Here is a 20,912-nt window from a genome sequence, read left to right as displayed (position 1 = left end):
TATGACTGCAGGTAATGGCTGTCTTCTCTCTGAACGTATGCTTTATAGGGTGAATACCGTACACATCTCTAATTTCGGCAGACAAAATCCAGCAGTTATAGATGTCCGTTTTGACAGCTGTTTTATTATTACATCTAGAACTGGTGGTATGTTGCTACCAGCTATAACGAACACAACCAAAACAGCAACAGTTCAGGGGCAAAGATGCATTGCTAACAACTGCTCAGGGCATAAAATAGACCTCAATGTACTTTAACACAGAAGAAGAGGATGAACTAGGCGATGACCAAAATGCCAGAATCACAGGCAGCATGAATCAGACACAAGCTGCTTGATTGTATCTTTGTATGCTTTACAATGAAACACTGCAGCAGTTCAGAGCAACAAAGTTTGAAAAGTTGATGGGGGACTAGTACCATGTTGTTCCCCAGCCAGCTTCTCCCCACCCTGCTCCAGTTCACTAGCAGATCTCTCCCCATGTTTGTGCTGATTCATGCTGCTTGTGGTTCAGGGAGAATGAATAACATGACAGGTTCCCTTTAATGTGACAATTAATGTAGGTCAATGGGAACGTTTTTCGCGCAATGAGTCACTTCTGGCTGTATCTCAGATTGGTATTTAAACAATAGTAAAAGTGAACTATTCACTGGTGGGCCACCTGACCACATGACTGTACACAAAGAGACCACTGAACAGAATACAGATTTATGAGTGTCAGTCTACCCACATTTTAGGTAATATTCACATTGCACACAACCCTCGTTTTTGACAGGAAAAATGGTGTCTCATGTATGGCTAATTTTCTGACAAAATTGGGCACAACTTATGGCCTATTATCAATGGAGTTCCTTTGAGCAAGGCCAGTGTCTGGTGTGTCATGAATAAGGCATTTTATTGAACTTTTTTTTTTTACATAGAAATTATGATGCAGATGTGAACATAGTCATAAATTGTACTACAGGGTGGGCCATTTATATGGATACACCTAAATAAAGTGGGAATTGTTGGTGAGATCAACTTCCTGTTTGTGGCACATTAGTATATGGGAGGGGGAAAACTTTTCAAGATGGGTGGTGACCATGGCGGCCATTTTTAAGTTGGCCATTTTGGATCCAACTTTATTTTTTCAATACGAAGAGGGTCATGTGACACATCAAACTTATTGAAAATTTCACAAGAAAAACAATGGTGTGCTTGGTTTTAACGTAACTATTCTTTCATGAGTTATTTATAAGTTTATCTTTGTTTACAGCCATTGACATGTTGCAGAGGTTAACACGTGAGGATCGGATAGAAAGTGTGTTGATGTCTGGTGAACGCAGTACCCGGGTCATTGCAGCAGATTTCAATGCAAGACACCCTACACAAGAAAACTGTCACCATTCCCATTTTATTTAGGTGTATCTATATAAATGACCCGCCCAAAAAAGTTTGCCTCATCACTGAACATAATGTTCTGTGTAAACTGAGGGTCCTGTTCCAATTTTTGTTTTGCCCAGATTGCAAATTCAGTGCGCCGATCTGGGTCACTAACCATTCCCATTTTATTTAGGTGTATCCATATAAATGGCCCACCCTGTAGTCTCTTGACTCTGGACTCCTTTCCAGGGATGTCCGTCGATATTTCTACATTTTTACAGTGGGGGGAAATAAGTATTTCATACCTTGCTGATTTTGTAAGTTTGCCCACTGACAAAGACATGAACAGTCTATAATTTTAAAGGTAGGTTAATTTTAACATTAAGAGATAGAATATCAAAAATAAAATCCAGAAAATCACATTGTATAAATTATATAAATTTATTTGCATTTTGCAGTGAGAAATAAGTATTTGATCCCCTACCAACCATTAAGAGTTATGGATCCTACTGACCAGCTAGACGCTCCTAATCAACTCGTTACCTGCATTAAAGACAGCTGACTTACATACTCACCTTTATAAGAGACTCCTGTCCACAGACAATTAATCAGTCAGACTTTAACCACTACAACATGGGCAAGACCAAAGAGCTTTATAAGAATGTCAGGGAAAAGATCATAGACCTGCACAAAGCTGGAATGGGCTACAAAACCATATGTAAGACGCTGGGTGAGAAGGAGACAACTGTTGGTGCAATAGTAAGAAAATGGAAAAAATACAAAATGACTGTCAATCGACATCGATCTGGGACACCATGCAAAATCTAACCTCGTGGGGTATCCTTGATCATGAGGAAGGTGAGAGATCAGCCTAAAACTACATGGGGGGGAACTTGTTAATGATCTCAAGACAGCTGGGACCACAGTTACCAAGAAAACAATTGGTAACACATTACGCCATAAAGGTTTAAAATCCTGCAGTGGCCGCAAGGTCCCTCTGCTCAAGTAGGCATATGTGCAGCCCCGTCTGAAGTTTGCCAATGAACACCTGGATGATTCTGGGAGTGACTGGGAGAAAGTGCTGTGGTAAGATGAGACAAAAATTGAGGTCTTTGGCATTAACTTAACTCGCCCCACTGTCAAGCATGGAGGTGGGAACATTATGGTTTGGGGGTGTCTGCTACTTGGGGGTGTCAGGACTACTTCACTGCACCAATGGGAGAATGGATAGAGCCATGTACCGTAAAATCCTGAGTGACAACCTCCTTCCCTCCGCCCGGACATTAAAAATGGGTTGTGGCTGGGTCTTCTAGCAAGACAATGACCGAAAACATACAGCCAAGCCAACAAAGGAGTGGCTCAAAAAGAAGCACATTAATGTCATGGAGTGGCCTAGCCAGTCTCCAGACCTTAATCCTGTAGAAACTTATGGAGGGAGATGAAGCTCTGAGTTGCCAAGCAACAGCCTCAAAATCTTAATAATTTAGAGATGATCTGCAAAGAGGAGTGGACCAAAATTCCTGACATGTGCGCAAACCTCATCATCAACTACGAAAAATGTCTGACTGCTGTGCTTGCCAACAAGGGTTTTGCCACCAAGTATTAAGTCTTGTTTGCCAGAGGAATCAAATACTTATTTCTCACTGCAAAATGCAAATAAATGTATATAATTAATAAAATGTGATTTTCTGGATTTTATTTTTGATATTCTATCTCTCAATGTTAAAATTAACCTACACTTAAAATTATAGACTGCTCATGTCTTTGTCAGTGGGCAAACTTACAATATCAGCAAGGGATCAAATACTTATTTCCCCCACTGTATATCGTGTCAAGCTGCTACGAAGAAATAGTAACACATCTTGCAAATGTGAGAATCCATGTTAGGTCAAAGTTCAAAAAGGCTTGCTAATACAAGGGTACCAGGTGAATAACTAGTGAGTCCTACACTGTAAATATACTGGATGCTTCTTGCATCCATGTGACACAGGCCTACTAAAACCTTGAGTTTGTTGCAAAAGTCTAGGCAATGTCATACACTTATACAGAAGTATACACTACATGCCCATTGGCAACTAAGGCTACCACTTACCATAGGATACATGCTGACTTATAAAAAAAGAGAAAACTTGAATGCATGTACGGTAATAACTGCATGAGAAACATAAATCCTCTCAGACTAAATATGCCATGTGGTTGTGAATATTATTCTTAGATCAGCAGGTATCTTACGTCTAGTGGTCCTTTAGTCTGTCCCCTCACAAGTACTTCCAGATATTTAAGCTCAGTAGGCAGTCCCTTACACAAAAAGCCAGAACTACAATATAAAGGAACAATAATGGGAAAAGTCTTGTTAAATCATCATTTCAGAGTCTGTGGTGTGGATGTTTTCTGTTATAAATGATTGATAAAGCATTTCCGATGGATAAATATGGGTCAATTAGAGTCACCATATTAAGACTGCACGTGCATAAGCCCCCAGAATTAAGCCCTGCTATGACACATGGAAGCTATGATTAGATCTGTAGAAGCCCCTTCTGAAATGCAAAAGCCCCAGCCATTGTAATACTCACGTTGACATTGCCCCCATGACTGTCGTGCCCATCCCCAGCAGCAATCAATCCTGTTACCATACCGGCAGAGTCCTGTAGAAGAGGCAACCTGTGTGGGCCACCTGTGGAAAGACAGATGTCATCTTTATTTTGGATTCATTGTAACCAAAACTTTAGTTACGGGAACTTGTCATACTGAATCTGGTATCTGATCTGCAGGCTAATACAATTGATGTACCTTTTTTTGGAAAAAAATTTCCAGCAAAACTTGCATTTTATTAATGTTTGTATGTATACGAGTCCACTGGGCGGTGCTACTAGTGATTGACAGTCTTCCCTGTATGACTGTGCCCAATGGACTCACATGAATACAAACACCAGTGATTTCAATGAATAAAATACAAGTTATAATGTATCTTTTCCAACAAATGTATATATAATTCTACTCAGTGTGTCCTTATCTATATCATGCTTTCTACAGAATGGCCTGCATGTACAGCTTGTATAACAGTGTAAGTTTGGTGTGCCCTCTAAAAAACTCAACACACAGCTATTAATCCCTTCACCCCCGAGCCTGTTTTCACCTTCATGACCAGGCCAAATTTTACACTGATTCTGAGAATGTTTTCTCGTGACATATTGTACGTCATGATCGTGATAAAATTTGTTTGATATGACTTGCGTTTGTTTGTGGGGAAAAAATGGAAAATTTCAGAATATTTTGAAAATTATCAAATTTTTGCCCTTAAACCAGAGAGTTATGTCACACAACATAGTTAATAAATAACATTTCCTACAGGACGGCTTTACGTCAGCACAATTTTTGAAACATAAGTTTTTTTGCTATGAAGGTATAAGGATTAAAAGTTGACCAGTGATTTCTCATTTTTACAACAAAATTTACAAAGACATTTTAAGGACCACATTACATTTGAAGTGACTTTGAAGGGCCTATATGACAGAAAACACCCAAAAGTTACACCATTATAAAAATGGCACCCCTCAAGGTGCTCAAAACCACATTCAAGAAGTTTATTAACCCTTCAGGTGCTTCACAGGAAGTAATGGAATGTGGAAGGAAAATATTAACATTTAACTTCTTGTTACAAAAATTTTACTTGAATCCCATTTTGTTTTTCACAAGGGTAAGTGGAGAAAATGGACCCCAAAATTTGTTGTGCAATTTCTCATGAGCACGTCAATACCCCATATGTGGGGGGAAACCACTGTTTGGGCTCACAGCAGGGCTCGAAAGAGAAGGAGCACCATTTGACTTTTTGAATGTAAAATTTGCTGGAATAATTAGCGGACGCCATGTCATATTTGGAAAGCTCCTGATGTGCCTAAAAAGTGAAAATCCGCCCACAAGTGACCCCATTTTGGAAAACAGACCCCACAGAGTACTTATCTAGATGTGTGATGAGCACCTTGAACCCCCAGGGGCTTCACAGAAGTTTATAACAATGAGCCGTGAAAATAAATAAATCACATTTTTCCACAGAAATGTTATTTTAGCTCCAAATTTTCCTTTTTAACAGGAGAAAATGAACCCCAAAAAGTGTTGTGCCATTTCTCCTGAGTATGCAGATACCCCATATGTGGGGGTAAACTACTTCTTGGGCACACAATAGGGCTCAGAAATGAAGGAGTGACGTTTTGGAACGCAGACTTTGATAAAATGGTCTACGGGTGTCATCTCGCATTTCGAGAGCTACTGATGTGCCTAAACAGTGGGAAAAAAAATAAAAGTGACCCCATTTTGAAAACTAGATGCCTCAAGGAATTTATCTAGATACTAGCTGAAGAGCCCGGCGCTGCCCAGGCATATTAACTAACTGTGGTTAGTTATGGCAAATTATAATTATCCTCCATCCCATAGTCCCGTGCCCATATACCCATCATACATATCCACGATCCCATAGTCCCGTGCCCATATACCCATCATACATATCCTCCATCCCATAGTCGAGTACCCATATACCCATCACACATCCTCCATCCCTTAGTCCCATGCCCATATACCCATCATACATATCCTCCATCCCATAGTCCCGTGCCCATATACCCATCATACATATCTGCCATCCCATAGTCCCGTGCCCATATACCCGTCATACATATCCTCCATCCCATAGTCCAGTGCCCATATACCCATCAATAATAATAATAATAATAATCTTTATTTTTATATAGCGCTAACATATTCCGCAGCGCTTTACAGTTTTGCACACATTTCATCACTGTCCCCGATGGGGCTCACAATCTGAATTCCCTATCAGTATGTCTTTGGAGTGTGGGAGGAAACCGGAGTGCCCGGAGGAAACCCACGTAAACACGGGGAGAACATACAAACTCCTTGCAGATGTTGTCCTTGGTGGGATTCGAACCCAGGACCCCAGCGCTGCAAGGCTGCAGCGCTAACCACTGAGCCACCGTGCTGCCCTTGAACCCCATCACACATCCTCCATCCCATAGTCAACCATTATGACATCATAATGAGCGGCGGGGCTTGCAAACCTATGATGACATCAGCGTCACCATGGCAACCATTATGACATCATAATGAGGGGCGGGGCTTGACACACACACACTTTTTCCCCATTATGTAGATAGGGGCAAAATTGTTTGGTAATTGGAACGCGCGGGGTTAAAATTTCGCCTCACACCAAAGCCTAGGACACTCTCGGGGTCCAGACGTGTGACTGTGCCAAATTTTGTGGCTGTAGCTGCGACGGTGCGGATGCCTATCCCGGACATACACACACATACATACACACACACTTGAGCTTTATATATTAGATGTTGTGAGCACCTTGAACCCTCAAGGTGCTTTCATAGAATTTTACAATGTTGATCTGTGAAAATGAAAAAATTTTAACCCCCCAATTTTTTCATTTACACAAGAATAGGAGAAAATGGATCCCAAAATGTAATGTGCAATTTCTCCTGAGTACAAAGATACCCCATATGTGGTCGAAAACTACTTTTCAAGCACAGTGCAAAGATCAGAAGGAAATAAGTGCCATATTGGAGTTAAGATTTTACTGGAATAGTTTGAGGTTGCCATGTCACATTGGCAGAGCCCCTGAGATGCCAGAATAGCAGAACCCTCCATAAGAGACCCCATTTCCCAAACTAAAACTCTCAATGAATTCATCTAGGGGTGCAGTGATCATATTGACACCACAAATGGGTCACAGAATTTTATAACATTGGGCAGTGAAGAAAAAAAATAATTACATTTTTACCACCAGCACTGAGTGCTAGAAGTCAGCTGTCAGAATCAGCTGACACCCAGAGGCGATCGCCGGCGCACAGCCTCCTGTGCGCTGAAGATTACCATGACGTATATATACTGCATCGGTCGGGAAGTACTTCCTGAGCATGACGTATATATACTGCAAATGATGGGAAGGGGTTAATGTTTAAACAACAACAAAAGTGAATACACGATACACCCCTAACTGAAAATGGCCAAATTGTGCCCAAATAGCCCTTTTCCCTCATGTGACTAGTGTTACAAGGTCTCAGGTGTAGATGGGGAGCAGGTGTGTTAAATTTTGTATTATCGGTCTCACACTCTGATACTTGTCACTGGAAGCTCAACGTGGCACCTCATAGCAAAGAACTCTCTGAGGATATGGAAAAAAGAATTGTTACTCTTTATAAAGATGTCCTAGTCTACAAGAAGATTGCCAACACCCTGACACTGAGCTGCAGTATGGTAGCCAAGACTACACAGCAGTTTAAGGCTATGTGCACACGTATGCAGAAAATTCCTGACTGAAAACCAGACTCCTTCCCAGAAAACGCACGTTTTTTTCCGCGCATTTTCTGTGCTTTTTTTTTTGCGAAAAAAAAAGCGTTTTTTTCCGGAGCGTCCCCAGTAGAAAATAGCTAGAAATGCTGATTTTTCCGCGAAATTAATAAGCATACTGCGATATGTTTTTTTTGTGTGGAAAAAAACACATCAATATGCACAAAAAGTGCAGAATTCATTAAAATGAATGGGATGGTTCTTTTAAGTGTTTTTTAAGCGTATTTTTTGGTAAAAAAAGCGAAAAAAGAGAAAAAAACGCTTACGTGTGCACATACCCTAACAAGACAGTTTCCACTCAGAACTGGACTCGCCATGGTTGAACAAAAAAGCTCAGTGTGTGTGCCCAGCTTCATATCCAGAGGTTGTCTTTTCAAAATAGAAGTATGAGTGCTGCCAGCATTGCTGTAGAGCAGGGTTCCCCAGCTCCAGTCCTCAAGGCCCACCAACAGGTCATGTTTTCAGGATTTCCCTTGTATTGTACAGGTGATCCAATTATCACCTGGAGAATACTAAGGAAATCCTGAAAACATGACCTGTTGGTGGGCCTTGAGGACTGGAGCTGGGGAACCCTGCTGTAGAGGTTAAAGGAGTGGGGATGTCATACTGTCAGTGCTCAGACCATACACCACACATTACACTAAATTGATCTCCATGGCTGTCATCCCAGAAGGAAGCCTCTGTTAAAGAAGATGCCCAAGAAAGCCCGCAAACAGTTTGCTGAAGACAAGCAGAGTAAGAACATGGATTACTGGAACCATGTCCTGTGGTCTGATGAGACCAAGATAAACTTATTAGGTTCAGGTGGTGTCAAGCGTGTGTGGCAGCAACCAGGTGAGGAGTACAAAGACAATTGTGTCTTGTCTACAGTCAAGCATGGTGATGGAAGTGTCATGGTTTGGGGAATGAGTGCTGCCGGCTGTGGGGAGCTACAGTTCATTGAGGAAACCATGAACGCGAACATGTATTGTGACATACTGAAGCAGAGCATAATCCCCTCGCTTCGGACACTGTGCCATACGGCAGTGTTCCAACATTATAACAACACCAAGCACACCTCTAAGGCGACTACTGCCTTGCTAAAGAAACTGAGGGTAAAAGTGCTGAACTTGCCAAGCATGTCTACTGACCTAAACCCTATTGAGCATCTGTGGGGCATCCTCAAACTGGTAGAGGAGCACAAGGTCTCCAACATCCACCAGCTCAGTCGTCTTAGAGGAGTGGAAGAGAATTCCTGTAGCAACCTGTGAAGCATAAGTGAACCCCATGTCCAAGAGAGTTAAGGCAGTGCTTGAAAATAATGGTGGCCCCACAAAATGGAGACACTTAGGGCACAATTTGGCCATTTTCACTTAGGGCTGTACTCACTTTCCTTGCCAGCGTTTTAGACATTACTGGCTGTGTGTTGAGATATTTATAGGGCACACCAAATTTACACTATACAAGCTGTACTCTGACTACTGTAAATTGTAACAAAGTGTCCTATCTTTAGTGTTGTCCCATGAAAATATATAATAAAATATTTACAAAAATGTGAGTGTGTACTCACTTTTGTGATATACTGACAATGTGACAGGTTCCCTTTAACATTACCTGATCTTACATATACTGTACATACAATGACAGATACATATACCTCATCTATATCTATCTGTAGCCCCCTCCCACTATGCTAACAGTAAAGTGAACTACACTAATGGAAACAATATAGCAAGTGTTACTTGAGCTGCAAACAAAAAGCAGAGCATAAAGCCCCGTTACACACTGCGATATCGCTAGCAATATCGCTGTAAAGTCACCGATTTTGTGACGTTGCAGCAATATTGCTAGCGATATCGCTGCATGTGATACTTACCTCCGACCGGCTCCCCCGCTGGTTATCGCTGATCGCGCGAGAAGCTGCTGGATCATTTCTCATCGGTCACTTCCTGCTGGGCTTCCTGTGGCGCCGACGAGCGAGGCGTGGAGCCGGGCGGGAGGACGCAGGATCGCCACGTCTGACAGGTAAGTAGCGATCCCCGTCCCCTGCGATGTCGCTGGTGAGATCTGCCTGTCTGGCAGCTCACTAGCGACCACCTAGCGATGCACCAGTGATCCTGACCGCGTCATATCGCTGGTGCATCGCTAGGTGTAACGGTACCCTTAGTGTCAGATCCAATGAAACCATCTCCCATCCACACCTGATCTTCTGTGAAGGATGGTCAGTTTCCCTAGTTTTTGTGTATGGTATATTGGCTCTTCTCTGAGAACAGCACATTTTTCCCACAGCCCAGGGGCCTTATAGAATAATATGTGTTATCGGAAGGTTGTTGCTTTATTGCAGAGAGGATTTTTGGAACACCAACAAAGTGAGAAGAGTCACATTTCTCTAGAAATCCACTAAGACGTTTGAGGCCAGACATTAAGCTCTTGGCAATGTAGAACTTGACTTTTTTTCTGCGAAATGCAATAATCCAGTTGACTGGAATGCTTTTAACCCTTCGTCAGAAACAACAAGGTATGCACAATGTAGCACTAAACTAAAGAAATGAAGGGTTACATGTAGGCACGTGTTATACAATGCAGCGCACTCCATCTAAAGAAACATGTCTGGAAAGTGCTAATTAACCAATAGCAGGATGGTTAACCTCTGGCTATGGGACTGGCACATGAAGCACACAGTTAACTCCACCAAATGGAATTGTAAGGCATAATTACTAGTTTCTTCTGCGCAGCCTGGGGATGCAAACATGTACTGAGAAGATCATTGTAGGAGAAGGATCGAGAGGAGGGAAAACTGGACGACATATTCATAATGACACAGGAAAACAGTCTTGCAATTTTATCATCCTGTTATACCTGATCACAATATTATGTAGAGAGAAGAATATACCCCAGAGATTCTGCCTTTTACTGTACTGCTTAACAGTAAGGGCTTGTGCACACACTCAGTTTTCTTGGACAAATGCTATCCATGGTTTTCATGGCTCACATTTGTACCTATGATATTCTATGGGGCTGTGCACGTCTGATGTTTTCCTCAGATCAAATGGTTGCAGAAACAAGGAGACATGTCCAATTTAAATGTGTGTGTCCGATCAAAATCGACAATGCAAGTCTATGGGCCCATGAAAAAAAATTGAACCACACTTGGATGACATCCGCTTTTTCACGATTATCACAAAGTGACAGAATGGAGAAGCGGTAAGGCCTTTTTTGCTTTTGTCACATCTGAGAGAAATTTATGCCACTCAGACCAAAATCTGATCAGAATAATGGGACCGTTTTGTGCTGTAAATGGTCTTGTGATCCGACGCTAACAGAGACTGCATGAAGAGGGAAATATTTAGAATTACCAACCAATCTTAACCCTCTGAAACTCACCTAACATTAGATATCAAAGGAGTCCAGTGTAGAGGGGAGAATGGAGATAGGTGAGATGCATAAATGCAAGAATATTAGACCAAATTCAGACATCCATATAACATGGTCCAAATACGGACCGTGATGGACTGGACCTGGATGGCTGGTGGTCTCATGAACCAAATACAGGTGCTTCTCACAAAATTAGAATATCATCAAAAAGTTCATTTATTTCAGTTCTTCGATACAAAAAGTGAAACTCATAGATTACATAGAATCATTACAAACAGAGTGATCTATTTCATGTGTTTATTTCTGTTAGTGTTGATGATTATGGCTTACAGCCAATGAAAACCCAAAAGTCATTATCTCAGTAAATTAGAATACTTTATATCAACAGCTTGAAAAATTATTTTAAAATCCAAAATGTTGGCCTATTGAAATGTATGTTCAGTAAATGCACTCAATACTTGGTTGGGGCTCCTTCAGCATCAAATACTGCATCAATGCGGCGTGCCATGGAGGCGATCAGCCTGTGACACTGCTGAGGTGTTATGGAAGCCCAGGTTGCTTTGATAGCAGCCTTCATCTCGTCTGCATTGTTGGGTCAGGTGGCTCTCATCTTCCTCTTGACAATACCCCATAATCTATGGGGTTAAGGTCAGACGAGTTTGGTGGCCAATCAAGCACAGTGATGCAATTGTTGTTAAACCAGGAATTGGTACTTTTGGCAGTGTGGACAGGTACCAATTCCTGCTGGAGAATGAAATTTCCATTTCCAAAATGCTTGTTGGCAGAGGGAAGCATGAAGTGCTCTAAAATTTCCCGGTAGACGGTTGCGCTGACTTTGGTCTTGATAAAACACAGTGGACCTACACCACAAGATGACTGACTGTGGAAACTTCACACTAGACCTTGGAAATCAAGGTCCCAGAGTCTGGAGGAATCGTGGATAGACAGACAATCCTAGCTGCTTGAGGTCTAGTGTGAAGTTTCCACAATCAGTGATGGTTTAGGGAGCCATGTCATCTGCTGGTGTAGGTCCACTGTGTTTTATCAAGACTAAAGTCAGCACACCCCTTGTCAAAATTACTGTTGTTGTGAACAGTTAAGCAAGTCTAGGATGAAATTATCTCTAAAAAGCCTACAGTTAAAGATGACACTTTACCTTTGTATTTTAGGTAAAAAATATGTATATATTTTCACCTTTTACATTTTAAAAGTTACAAAAATGAAAATGGGCAGATGCAAAATTTTCCGCACCCTGCATGGTTAGTACCTAGCAGCACCCCCTTTTGAGAGTATCACAACATGTAAATGCTTTTAACCCCTTCACCCCCAAGGGTGGTTTGCACGTTCATGACCGGGCCAATTTTTACAATTCTGACCACTGTCCCTTTATGAGGTAATAACTCTGAAACGCTTCCATGGATCCCGATGATTCTGACATTGTTTTCTCGTGACATATTGTACTTCATGTTAGTGGTAAAATTTCATTAAAATAACTTGTGTTTATTTGTGAAAAAAAACGAAATTTGGCAAAAATTTTGAAAATGTCGCAATTTTCCAACTTTGAATTTTTATGCCCTTAAATCACAGAGATACAGCACACAAAAAACTTGATAAGTAACATTTCCCACATGTTTACCTTACATCAGCACAATTTTGGAACCAAAATTTTTTTTGTTAGGAAGTTATAAGGGTTAAAAGTTGACCAGCGATTTTTCATTTTTGCAACACCATTTTATTTTTACGGACCACATCACATTTGAAGCCACTTTGAGGGGTCTATATGATAGAAAATACCCAAAAGTGACACCATTCTAAAAACTGCACCCCTTAAGGTGCTCAAAACCACATTCAAGAAGTTTATTAACCCTTTAGGTGCGTCACAGGAATTTTTTGAATATTTAAAAAAAAAAATGAACATCTAACTTTTTTTCACAAAAAAAAACTTCAGGTTCAATTTTTTTTATTTTACCAAGGGTAACAGGAGAAATTGGACTGCAAAAGTTATTGTGCAATTTATCCTGAGTACGCTGATATGTGGGGGGGAACCACTGTTTCGGCACATGGCAGAGCTCAGAAGGGAAGGAGCGCCGTTTGACTTTTTCAATACAAAATTGGCTGGACTTCAGATCGGACGCCATGTCACGTTTGGAGAGCCCCTGATGTGCCTAAACAGTGGAAACCCCCACAAGTGACCCCATTTTGGAAACTAGACCCCCCAAGGAACTTATCTAGATATGTGGTGAGAACTTTGAACCCACAAGGACTTCACAGAAGTTTATAACGTACAGCGGTACAATTAAAAAATCATATTTTTTCCACAAAAATGATCTTTTCACCCCCAATTTTTATTTTCCCAAGGGTAACAGGACCCTAAAAGTTATTGTGCAATTTGTCCTGAGTATGCTGATACCCCACATGTGGGGGTAAACCACTATTTGGGCGCATGGCAGAGCTCGGAAGGGAAGCAGCGCCATTTGACTTTTTGGCTGGAATTGAGATCTGACACCATGTCGCGTTTGGAAAGCCCCTGATGTACCAAAACAGTGGAAACCCCCCACAAATGACACCATTTTGGAAACTAGACCCCCCAAGGAACTTATCTAGATGTGTGGTGAGCACTTTGACCCCTCCAGTGCTTCACAGAAGTTTATAACGCTCGGGCGTGAAAATAAAAAATTCTTATTTTTTCCACAAACATGATCTTTTAGTCACCAATTTTTTTTATTTTCCCAAGGGTACCAAGAGAAACTGGAACCCAAAAGTTGTTGTCCAATTTGTGCTGAGTACGCTGACACCCCATATGTGGAATGCAGACTTTGATGGTCTGCGGGTGTCATGTTGCCTTTGGAGAGCCCGTAATGTACCTAAACAGTGGAAACCCCCCACAAATGACCCCATTTTGGAAACTAGACCCCCTAAGGAACTTATCTAGATGTGTGGTGAGCACTTTGAACCCCCAAGGGCTTCACAGGAGTTTATAATGCCCGGGCATGAAAATAAAAAAAATTTTTTTTTCCACAAACATGATCAATTAGTCCCCAATTTTTTTATTTTCCCAAGGGTAACAGGAGAAATTGGACCCCAAAAGTTGTTGTCCAATTTGTCCTGAGTACACTGATACCCCATATGTGGGAGAAAACTATTGTATGGGTACACGTCGGGGCTCGGAAGGGAAGTAGTGACGTTTTGGAATGCAGACTTTGATGGAATGGTCTGCGGGTGTCATGTGCATTTGGAGAGCCCCTGATGTACCTAAACTATTGAAACTCCTCACAAGTGACCACATTTTGGACACTAGACCCCCCACGGAACTTATCTAGATGTGTAGTGAGCACTTTGAACCCCCAAGTGCTTCAAAAAAGTTTATAACGCCCAGGCATGAAAATAAAAAAATCTTTTTTCCACAAAAATGATATTTTTGCCCCCAATTTTTTATTTTCCTAAGGGTAACAGGAGAAATTGGACCCCAAAAGTTGTTTTGCAATTCGTCCTGAGTAGGCTGATACCCTACATGTGGGGGTAAAAGACTGTTTGGGCGCATGGCAGAGCTTGGAAGGGAAGGAGCACCATTTGACTTTTTCAACTCAAAATTGGCTGGAATTGAGATCAGATGCCATGTTGCATTTGGAGAGCACCTGATGTGCCCAAACAGTGGAAACCCCCAATTCTAACTCCAACCCTAACCCCAAGACACCCCTAACCCTAATCTCAGCCCTAACCCTAGCCCTAGCCCTAGCCCTAACCCTAACCCTGGCCCTAACCCTAGCCCTGGCCCTAGCCCTAACCCTAATGGGGAAAATGGAAATAAATACATTTTATTTTCATTTTATTATTTTTCCCTTACTAAGGGGGTAATAATGGGGGGGTTTGATTTACTATTTATGGCGTTTTTTTTGTTTGGCAGCTGTCACTACACTAAAAGACGCTTTTTATTGTAAAAATAGTTTTTGCTTCACCACATATTGAGAGCTATAATTTTTGCGTATTTTGACCCACCGAGTCATGTTAGGTCTTATTTTTTGCGGGACGAGTTGACGTTTTTATTGGTACCATTTTCGGGCATGTGACATTTTTTGATCGCTTTTTATTCCGATTTTTGGGACGCAGAATGAACAAAAACCAGCGTTTCATGAATTTCTTTTGGGGGGGTGCGTTTACACCGTTCCGCAAGCGGTAAAATTGATAAAGCGGTTTTATTCTTCGGGTCAGTACGGTTACAGCGATACCTCATATAGGTCTTTTTTTATGTTTTTTCGGTTTTATGCAATTAAAACTATTTAATATAAAAAATAATTATTTTTGCATCGCTTTATTCTGCGAGCTATAACTATATTTTTTCTCTGATGATGCTGTGTGGTGGCTCGTTTTTTGCGGGACAAGATGACGTTTTCAGCGGTACCATGGATATTTATATGCGTCTTTTTGATCGCGCGTTATTGCACTTTTTGTTTGGCGGTATGATAATAAATCATTATTTTTTGCTTCGTTTTTTTATTTTTATTTTTTAAGTGGTTCGCTAAAGGGGTTAACTAATGGGACAGTTTTATAGGGCAGGTCGTTACGGACGCGGCAATACCTAATATGCGTACTTTTATTGTTTTGTTTTTTTTTATTTCCAAAAAATAGATTTATTGGGGGGAATATTTTTTTTTTTCTAATTTATTTGGCGATTTTTTTTTTTAAATTATTTTAACACTTTTTATTTTCTTTTTTTGACTTTATTACATAGTCCCATGTGGGACATCACTGTCCTGTGACAGATCGCTGATCTGTCACATCACAGATCACTGTGACAGATCAGCGATCTGTCACAGGCACTGCTGCAGACTTCCTCATGCCTGCGCTTTGCAGGCACTGAGGAAGCCAGCTCCCTGCAGGCCCCCGAAGGCCCCCGTCGCCATCTTGGATCCGGGGGCCTGCAGGGAAGGAGCCCCCCACAGCAGCGCTGCACATTGCGCTGCCGTGGGGGGCTCAGGGAAGCACGGAGGGAGCCCCCTCCCTGCCGATGCTTCCCTTTAACCCCCGGTACACCGCGATCATGTTTGATCACGGTGTGCAAGGGGTTAACGTGTCGGGGCGGTCCGTGACCGCCCTTGACACATTGTGCCAGGTGTCAGCTGTGATAATCAGCTGACACCCAGCCGCGATCAGCGGCGCTCACCACGTGGGCGCCGCTGATCACTGAGATGTACTATCCCGTCCATGGGCATAGGGGCCCGGGTCCCATGGACGGGATAGTACATCTGATGTCAGGAAGGGGTTAACATTGTAGCCAGACAATTGTAGTCAGACAATAGTCTTTCAATTCTTGTTTGAGGGATTTTCATCCATTCTTCCTTGGAAAATTCTTCCAGTTCCGTATGCACTGCTATTTTCAAGTTTAGCTACAGATTTTCAATGATGTGAAATCAAGAGAACAAATGAGCTACGAGTGTAAATATAAAAAAAGTATAACATTTTATTAAATATCAATAAGAAAAAAAGTTAAAAACAGAGTCATCATAAAGGTATTGAACACTGAGGGCACGAGATGATAACAGCATGGGTAAGAATCACCCTTTCTTTAGAAAAAAATCACAGTAATAACATAATGTCATGGATCTAACACCAGGGGAGCCTCCTAAGCACTAGTATAGACACATTTCAGGAAATCAGAATAAACAAAAAGCTAGCAACACAGTCATGTACAGACGCTTACCAGGTGAATAGTAGAGAAAGGGTGACCCCCGCTAGGATAAGAAACCCCGACGTACGTTTCGCTGTCTAGGGTTCAGCTTTCTCAAGGGGACAATTACATGTCAATTACAGGCCTCTCTTATCTTTTTAAGTGGGAGAACTTGCACAACTGGTGGCTGACTAAATACTTTTTTCCCCACTGTATTCATGTTGTAACGATGCAGTGTAAGTGGAAGCCTGACAACCCTTTAAAGGGCATCCATGGATAGTCTTTGCACTAGCCACTCTGTCTTGCAGGGCCCAGGGGGACCCTGGCCTTATTACTTAAATTCCTTGACAAGGATCTGGACTCACACAAAGGCCCCTAGGTTGAGTCGACGAAGTGGCTGCTGGACAGAGGAGCCAGCTTGCAAAGCATGGTCAGAAAGTCGGGTCAGTACCAAGAGGTCAGGACAGGAAAAAAGTTGTCAAGCACAATAGTTATAACACGAGCCAAGGTCAATAACGGGAAAGACAAAATGGGAAAAAAACTAGATGAGCAGTAGCAGAGTAACAAGAGTGAACCATCAATAAGGGTTTAAATAGTGTAAGACCCTGCATCCAGGCTCAGAACCGGAAGTTAAAGAAGCACTCCAAAGTTTTTATATTCTTAATATATTGCAATCATCATACTATATGCCACTGTGTACTTACAATTACTCATTTCCATTAGGTCTGTGACATCATGTGATTAAAAACTGACTAGCTGAATTCTTCTAAGCTGGGTCAGGAGTTCTCTGAGAAAGCAAATGTAACATCAACTGATCTTCACGGTGCCATCGAAGGAATAAAAGAATCCACTCTATCCATAAATAGAGAGATGGTGAGGGAACACTTAGCTAATTTAAATGAATCTATATCTCCTTGTCCAGATGAATTACATTCTAGGGTGCTGAAAGAGATAGCAGAGGAAATTGCAGAACCACTAGCCAGAATCTTTGAAAAATCCTGGAAAACAGAAGTCCCAGAGGATTGGAGAAGGGCAAATGTTGTTGCTAGCTTCAAAAAAGGAAAGAAGACGGAGCCGTGAAATTACAGGCTTGTGAGCCTTACTGTACCAGAAAAGATATCTGAACTAATTATTACGCAGCATGTATGTAAGTACTTGGATAAGAATACAATAATTAACCAGAGCCAGCATGGGTTTGTAACAAACAAGTCATGCCAGACTAATCTAATTTACTTCTATGATGGAATTACTGACAGGGTGGATCAGAGAAATGCAGCAGATTAAGTATATTTTGATTTCAGCAAAGCATTTCATAAAGTATCTCATGCTATCCTTATTGAAAAAAAATATGGGATTGACAAGGCTACGGTTGGAAGGCTGGAGTCACACTAACCAGCGCAAAATACGGTCAGTATTTTACATGCGTAATACGGATGACAGACCCCTAAATAGTGCTCCGTATGTCATCCGTAATCAAGGTGTGGTCGCGTATTTTGCGCATGTCAGCATCCGTATGTAATCCGTATGGCGAGATTTTCTCGCAGGCTTGCAAAATGGACATATAATGGAGCCCTATGACAGGGTTTCTAACAGAAACCAAAGAATAGATATAGACACATAGAATGCATATATATATATATATATATATATATATGTGTGTATTCTATGTGTCTATATCTATTCTTTTGTTTCTTTATTAAACCTGTCAGTGTGAGTTTACTGTACAGCGCACTGAATTGCCGGCTTTGCTAAAAGACACCTGGTGCGTATTTCTCGCAAGTCACATGTGTGGTCCGTGTGTAATCCGTATTTTTTGCGCACCCATAGACTTGCATTGGCGTACTACGGCCGTAGTACGCTGACAATCGCAGCATGCTGCGATTGGCACGGACCGTAGAATACGGATGAGAAATATACGGCAGGTGCGAGGGACCCCATAGAGAATCATTGGTCCGTGTCTCATGCGTGCTTTTTGCGCCTCTCACTCTCCCGTATTCCTCGCCAGTGTGACCCCGGAAGGTCACACTGGCGAGGAATACGGGATCTGGAAGGTCCCGCACGGCTATAAAAAGCACGCATGACCGTTCGGCCATGCGCTAGTATAGGCTATACTTGCTAGATGTGTGAATGGTGACGGATGTATGATTCTGGTGACTGACTCATTTGAAACTCCTTCCCTCTGATATTACGCATGTGGATAGGGAATTAGTTCAGCAGTCAGCGCCAGTCAGTGGCAAGCCTTAGGCCACTGTGCACACCGCACCTCTACGCTAGCGTACGACATTGCGCTTGCTTTCTAGCTTTGTCGTCTAGCGGCAGTGTACTACGCCGCGCTGCAGTTGCAGTCCTTCTTGGCGCTCGAAGTAGCGACGCCGCACATACAGTAGGTCTAGATGGACGCAGCTCCTCTGTCTTAGGTCCTGCTCCTGTGACCAGATACCGTGCGTGCAATTACCTGAGGCCTGTGACACTAACAGGCTCAGCGTTTTTGTATGTTTATGTTGCGGTGCCTCTGTGTGTGAACAGAGCCCGCTCTGCGCACTTCAGGTGAAGTTAAACCCATGTGCATTATACCTCCATATTGCTCGTCTGTCATTACCTAGCAGCGGTGTAACACCTACTGCACGGTGGACCCCGAACGGCGAACACACTTTATTATTTATTTTTATTTAGTGCGTTCCACCGTTCCTAACATTATACTAGCACCAGGGTCTGGCTAGTAATGGCAGATCAGCAGCAACTCCTACAGTGCATTCGACAGCTAGAGGGCCGGTTGGCTACCTTGAGAGCGTTATCTCGGTGGCAAAGTCTTCGGAGGCTGCTGTATAGGCGATCGCAGAGGCGGTTTCATGTATGTCCTCGTCCTCCCCTGCGCCAACAGTTATCCGCCTCCCATTGCCCGATAAATTTTCTGGCGATGGCGCCTCCTGCAGGGGTTTCGTGAGCCAGTGCTCTATCCAGCTGGAGTTACTGGCTGCGCGATTCCCTACAGAACGGGCTAAGGTGGGGCTTATTGTTTCCCTTCTGTCGGGCAGGGCGTTGGAATGGGCCACGCCACTATGGGAGCGTGGTGACCCTGAGGATCGGACCGCTGCTCAGTTCTTAACATCTATCAAGCAGGTCTTCCTGGGACCACGGGTCACGCACGATACCTCTCTCCAGCTCCTTGCATTAACACAGGGATCCCTCTCGGTCAGCCAGTATGCCGTTCGTTTTCAGACGCTGGCTTCGAGCTGGAGTGGTCTGATAAAGCCCTTATCCCTGTGTTTTGGAGAGGTTTAGCTGAGCATGTTAAGGATGCTCTATCTACCAGAGATGTTCCTGCAAGTCTGGAGGAGCTGACTGCCATTGCCACCAGCATTGATCTCCGTTTCTCGGAGCGCGGGCTGGAGCGTGCTCAATCCAGACGGAAGGTTGCTCCGGCTCCCAACCTCTTTGAACCTCTGGAATCACCCAAGCCAGAGTGTTCATTCCCAGAGCCCATGGAGGTGTCTCGCGCCAGTCTCGAGGCGTGTCCGGCACTAAGCTCCACTTGCGGATACCACTGTCAGCACTCTGTTCCCCAGGATAACAGGGCCCTGCAATGGCCAAACTCTGTGCCACTGGGCAAGACCTTTGTCCCCCCTCACCTTCGGCCGAAGGTTCTCACGCGTCCAGGGCGGGTGGTCACTGTGGCTACATGCAGACCACAAAACTCCTGGCAGGGTCTTTTGGTGGCCGCACAGGGCTCAGGACATTAAAAAAATATATCCAGGCATGCGCCTCATGTGCTCGGGTTAGCCTCCTCAAACAGAGAGTGGAGACGTCCGCCGACACATTGAGGCATTCCACTTCAACTTATGCTCCGGGCGGTTTTGCCGCGCCCGTTGTCTCCTCCGCGTCCCTTCTTAAACCTGGCGATCTTGCCGCCTCTGACACCTTCCACGTGTCCCGGTTTTCCGTGTCACCTACCGGGACATCAGACTTGCCTTCGGACGAGTCTGAGACCTATGCCTCTGATGGGCATAAGGTGGTGGATTGGAAGGCTCAGAGGGGAGGGGGTCCTAGGAGGGGAGGTAATGTTTGGCGTCGGGTTTCTGCGTCTGCTCTGCAGGAATCCAGAGCCTCACATTCTGCGGTCTCCTGCTGTCTATCTACTGCAGAGGAGATTACTTTGCAGCAGACC

General features: G+C 43.0%; 1 protein-coding gene across 6 annotated transcripts in view; it reads right to left on the bottom strand.

Annotated features, from left to right (window-relative positions):
• Nucleotides 1-20,912, bottom strand: part of NPNT (nephronectin) — a 148,801-nt gene that overhangs the window by 85,533 nt on the left and 42,356 nt on the right. For all 6 annotated transcript variants that reach the window (XR_012231508.1, XM_073571824.1, XM_073571827.1 and 3 more), the window contains exon 2: nt 3,933-4,033. Coding sequence is in view for 5 of the 6 variants with exons in the window: in XM_073571824.1 (XP_073427925.1) it covers nt 3,933-4,033 (101 nt within the window). In the remaining variant the exon portion in view is untranslated. The remainder of the gene's footprint in view (nt 1-3,932; nt 4,034-20,912) is intronic.

This window comes from Dendrobates tinctorius, unplaced genomic scaffold (assembly GCF_039654945.1).
Source record: "Dendrobates tinctorius isolate UK_male_01 unplaced genomic scaffold, ASM3965494v1 ptg000030l, whole genome shotgun sequence".
NCBI classification, from domain to species: Eukaryota; Metazoa; Chordata; class Amphibia; order Anura; family Dendrobatidae; genus Dendrobates; species Dendrobates tinctorius.
Note: the sequence above shows the minus strand (reverse complement) of the source record. Positions and strands in the feature narration are given on the sequence as shown.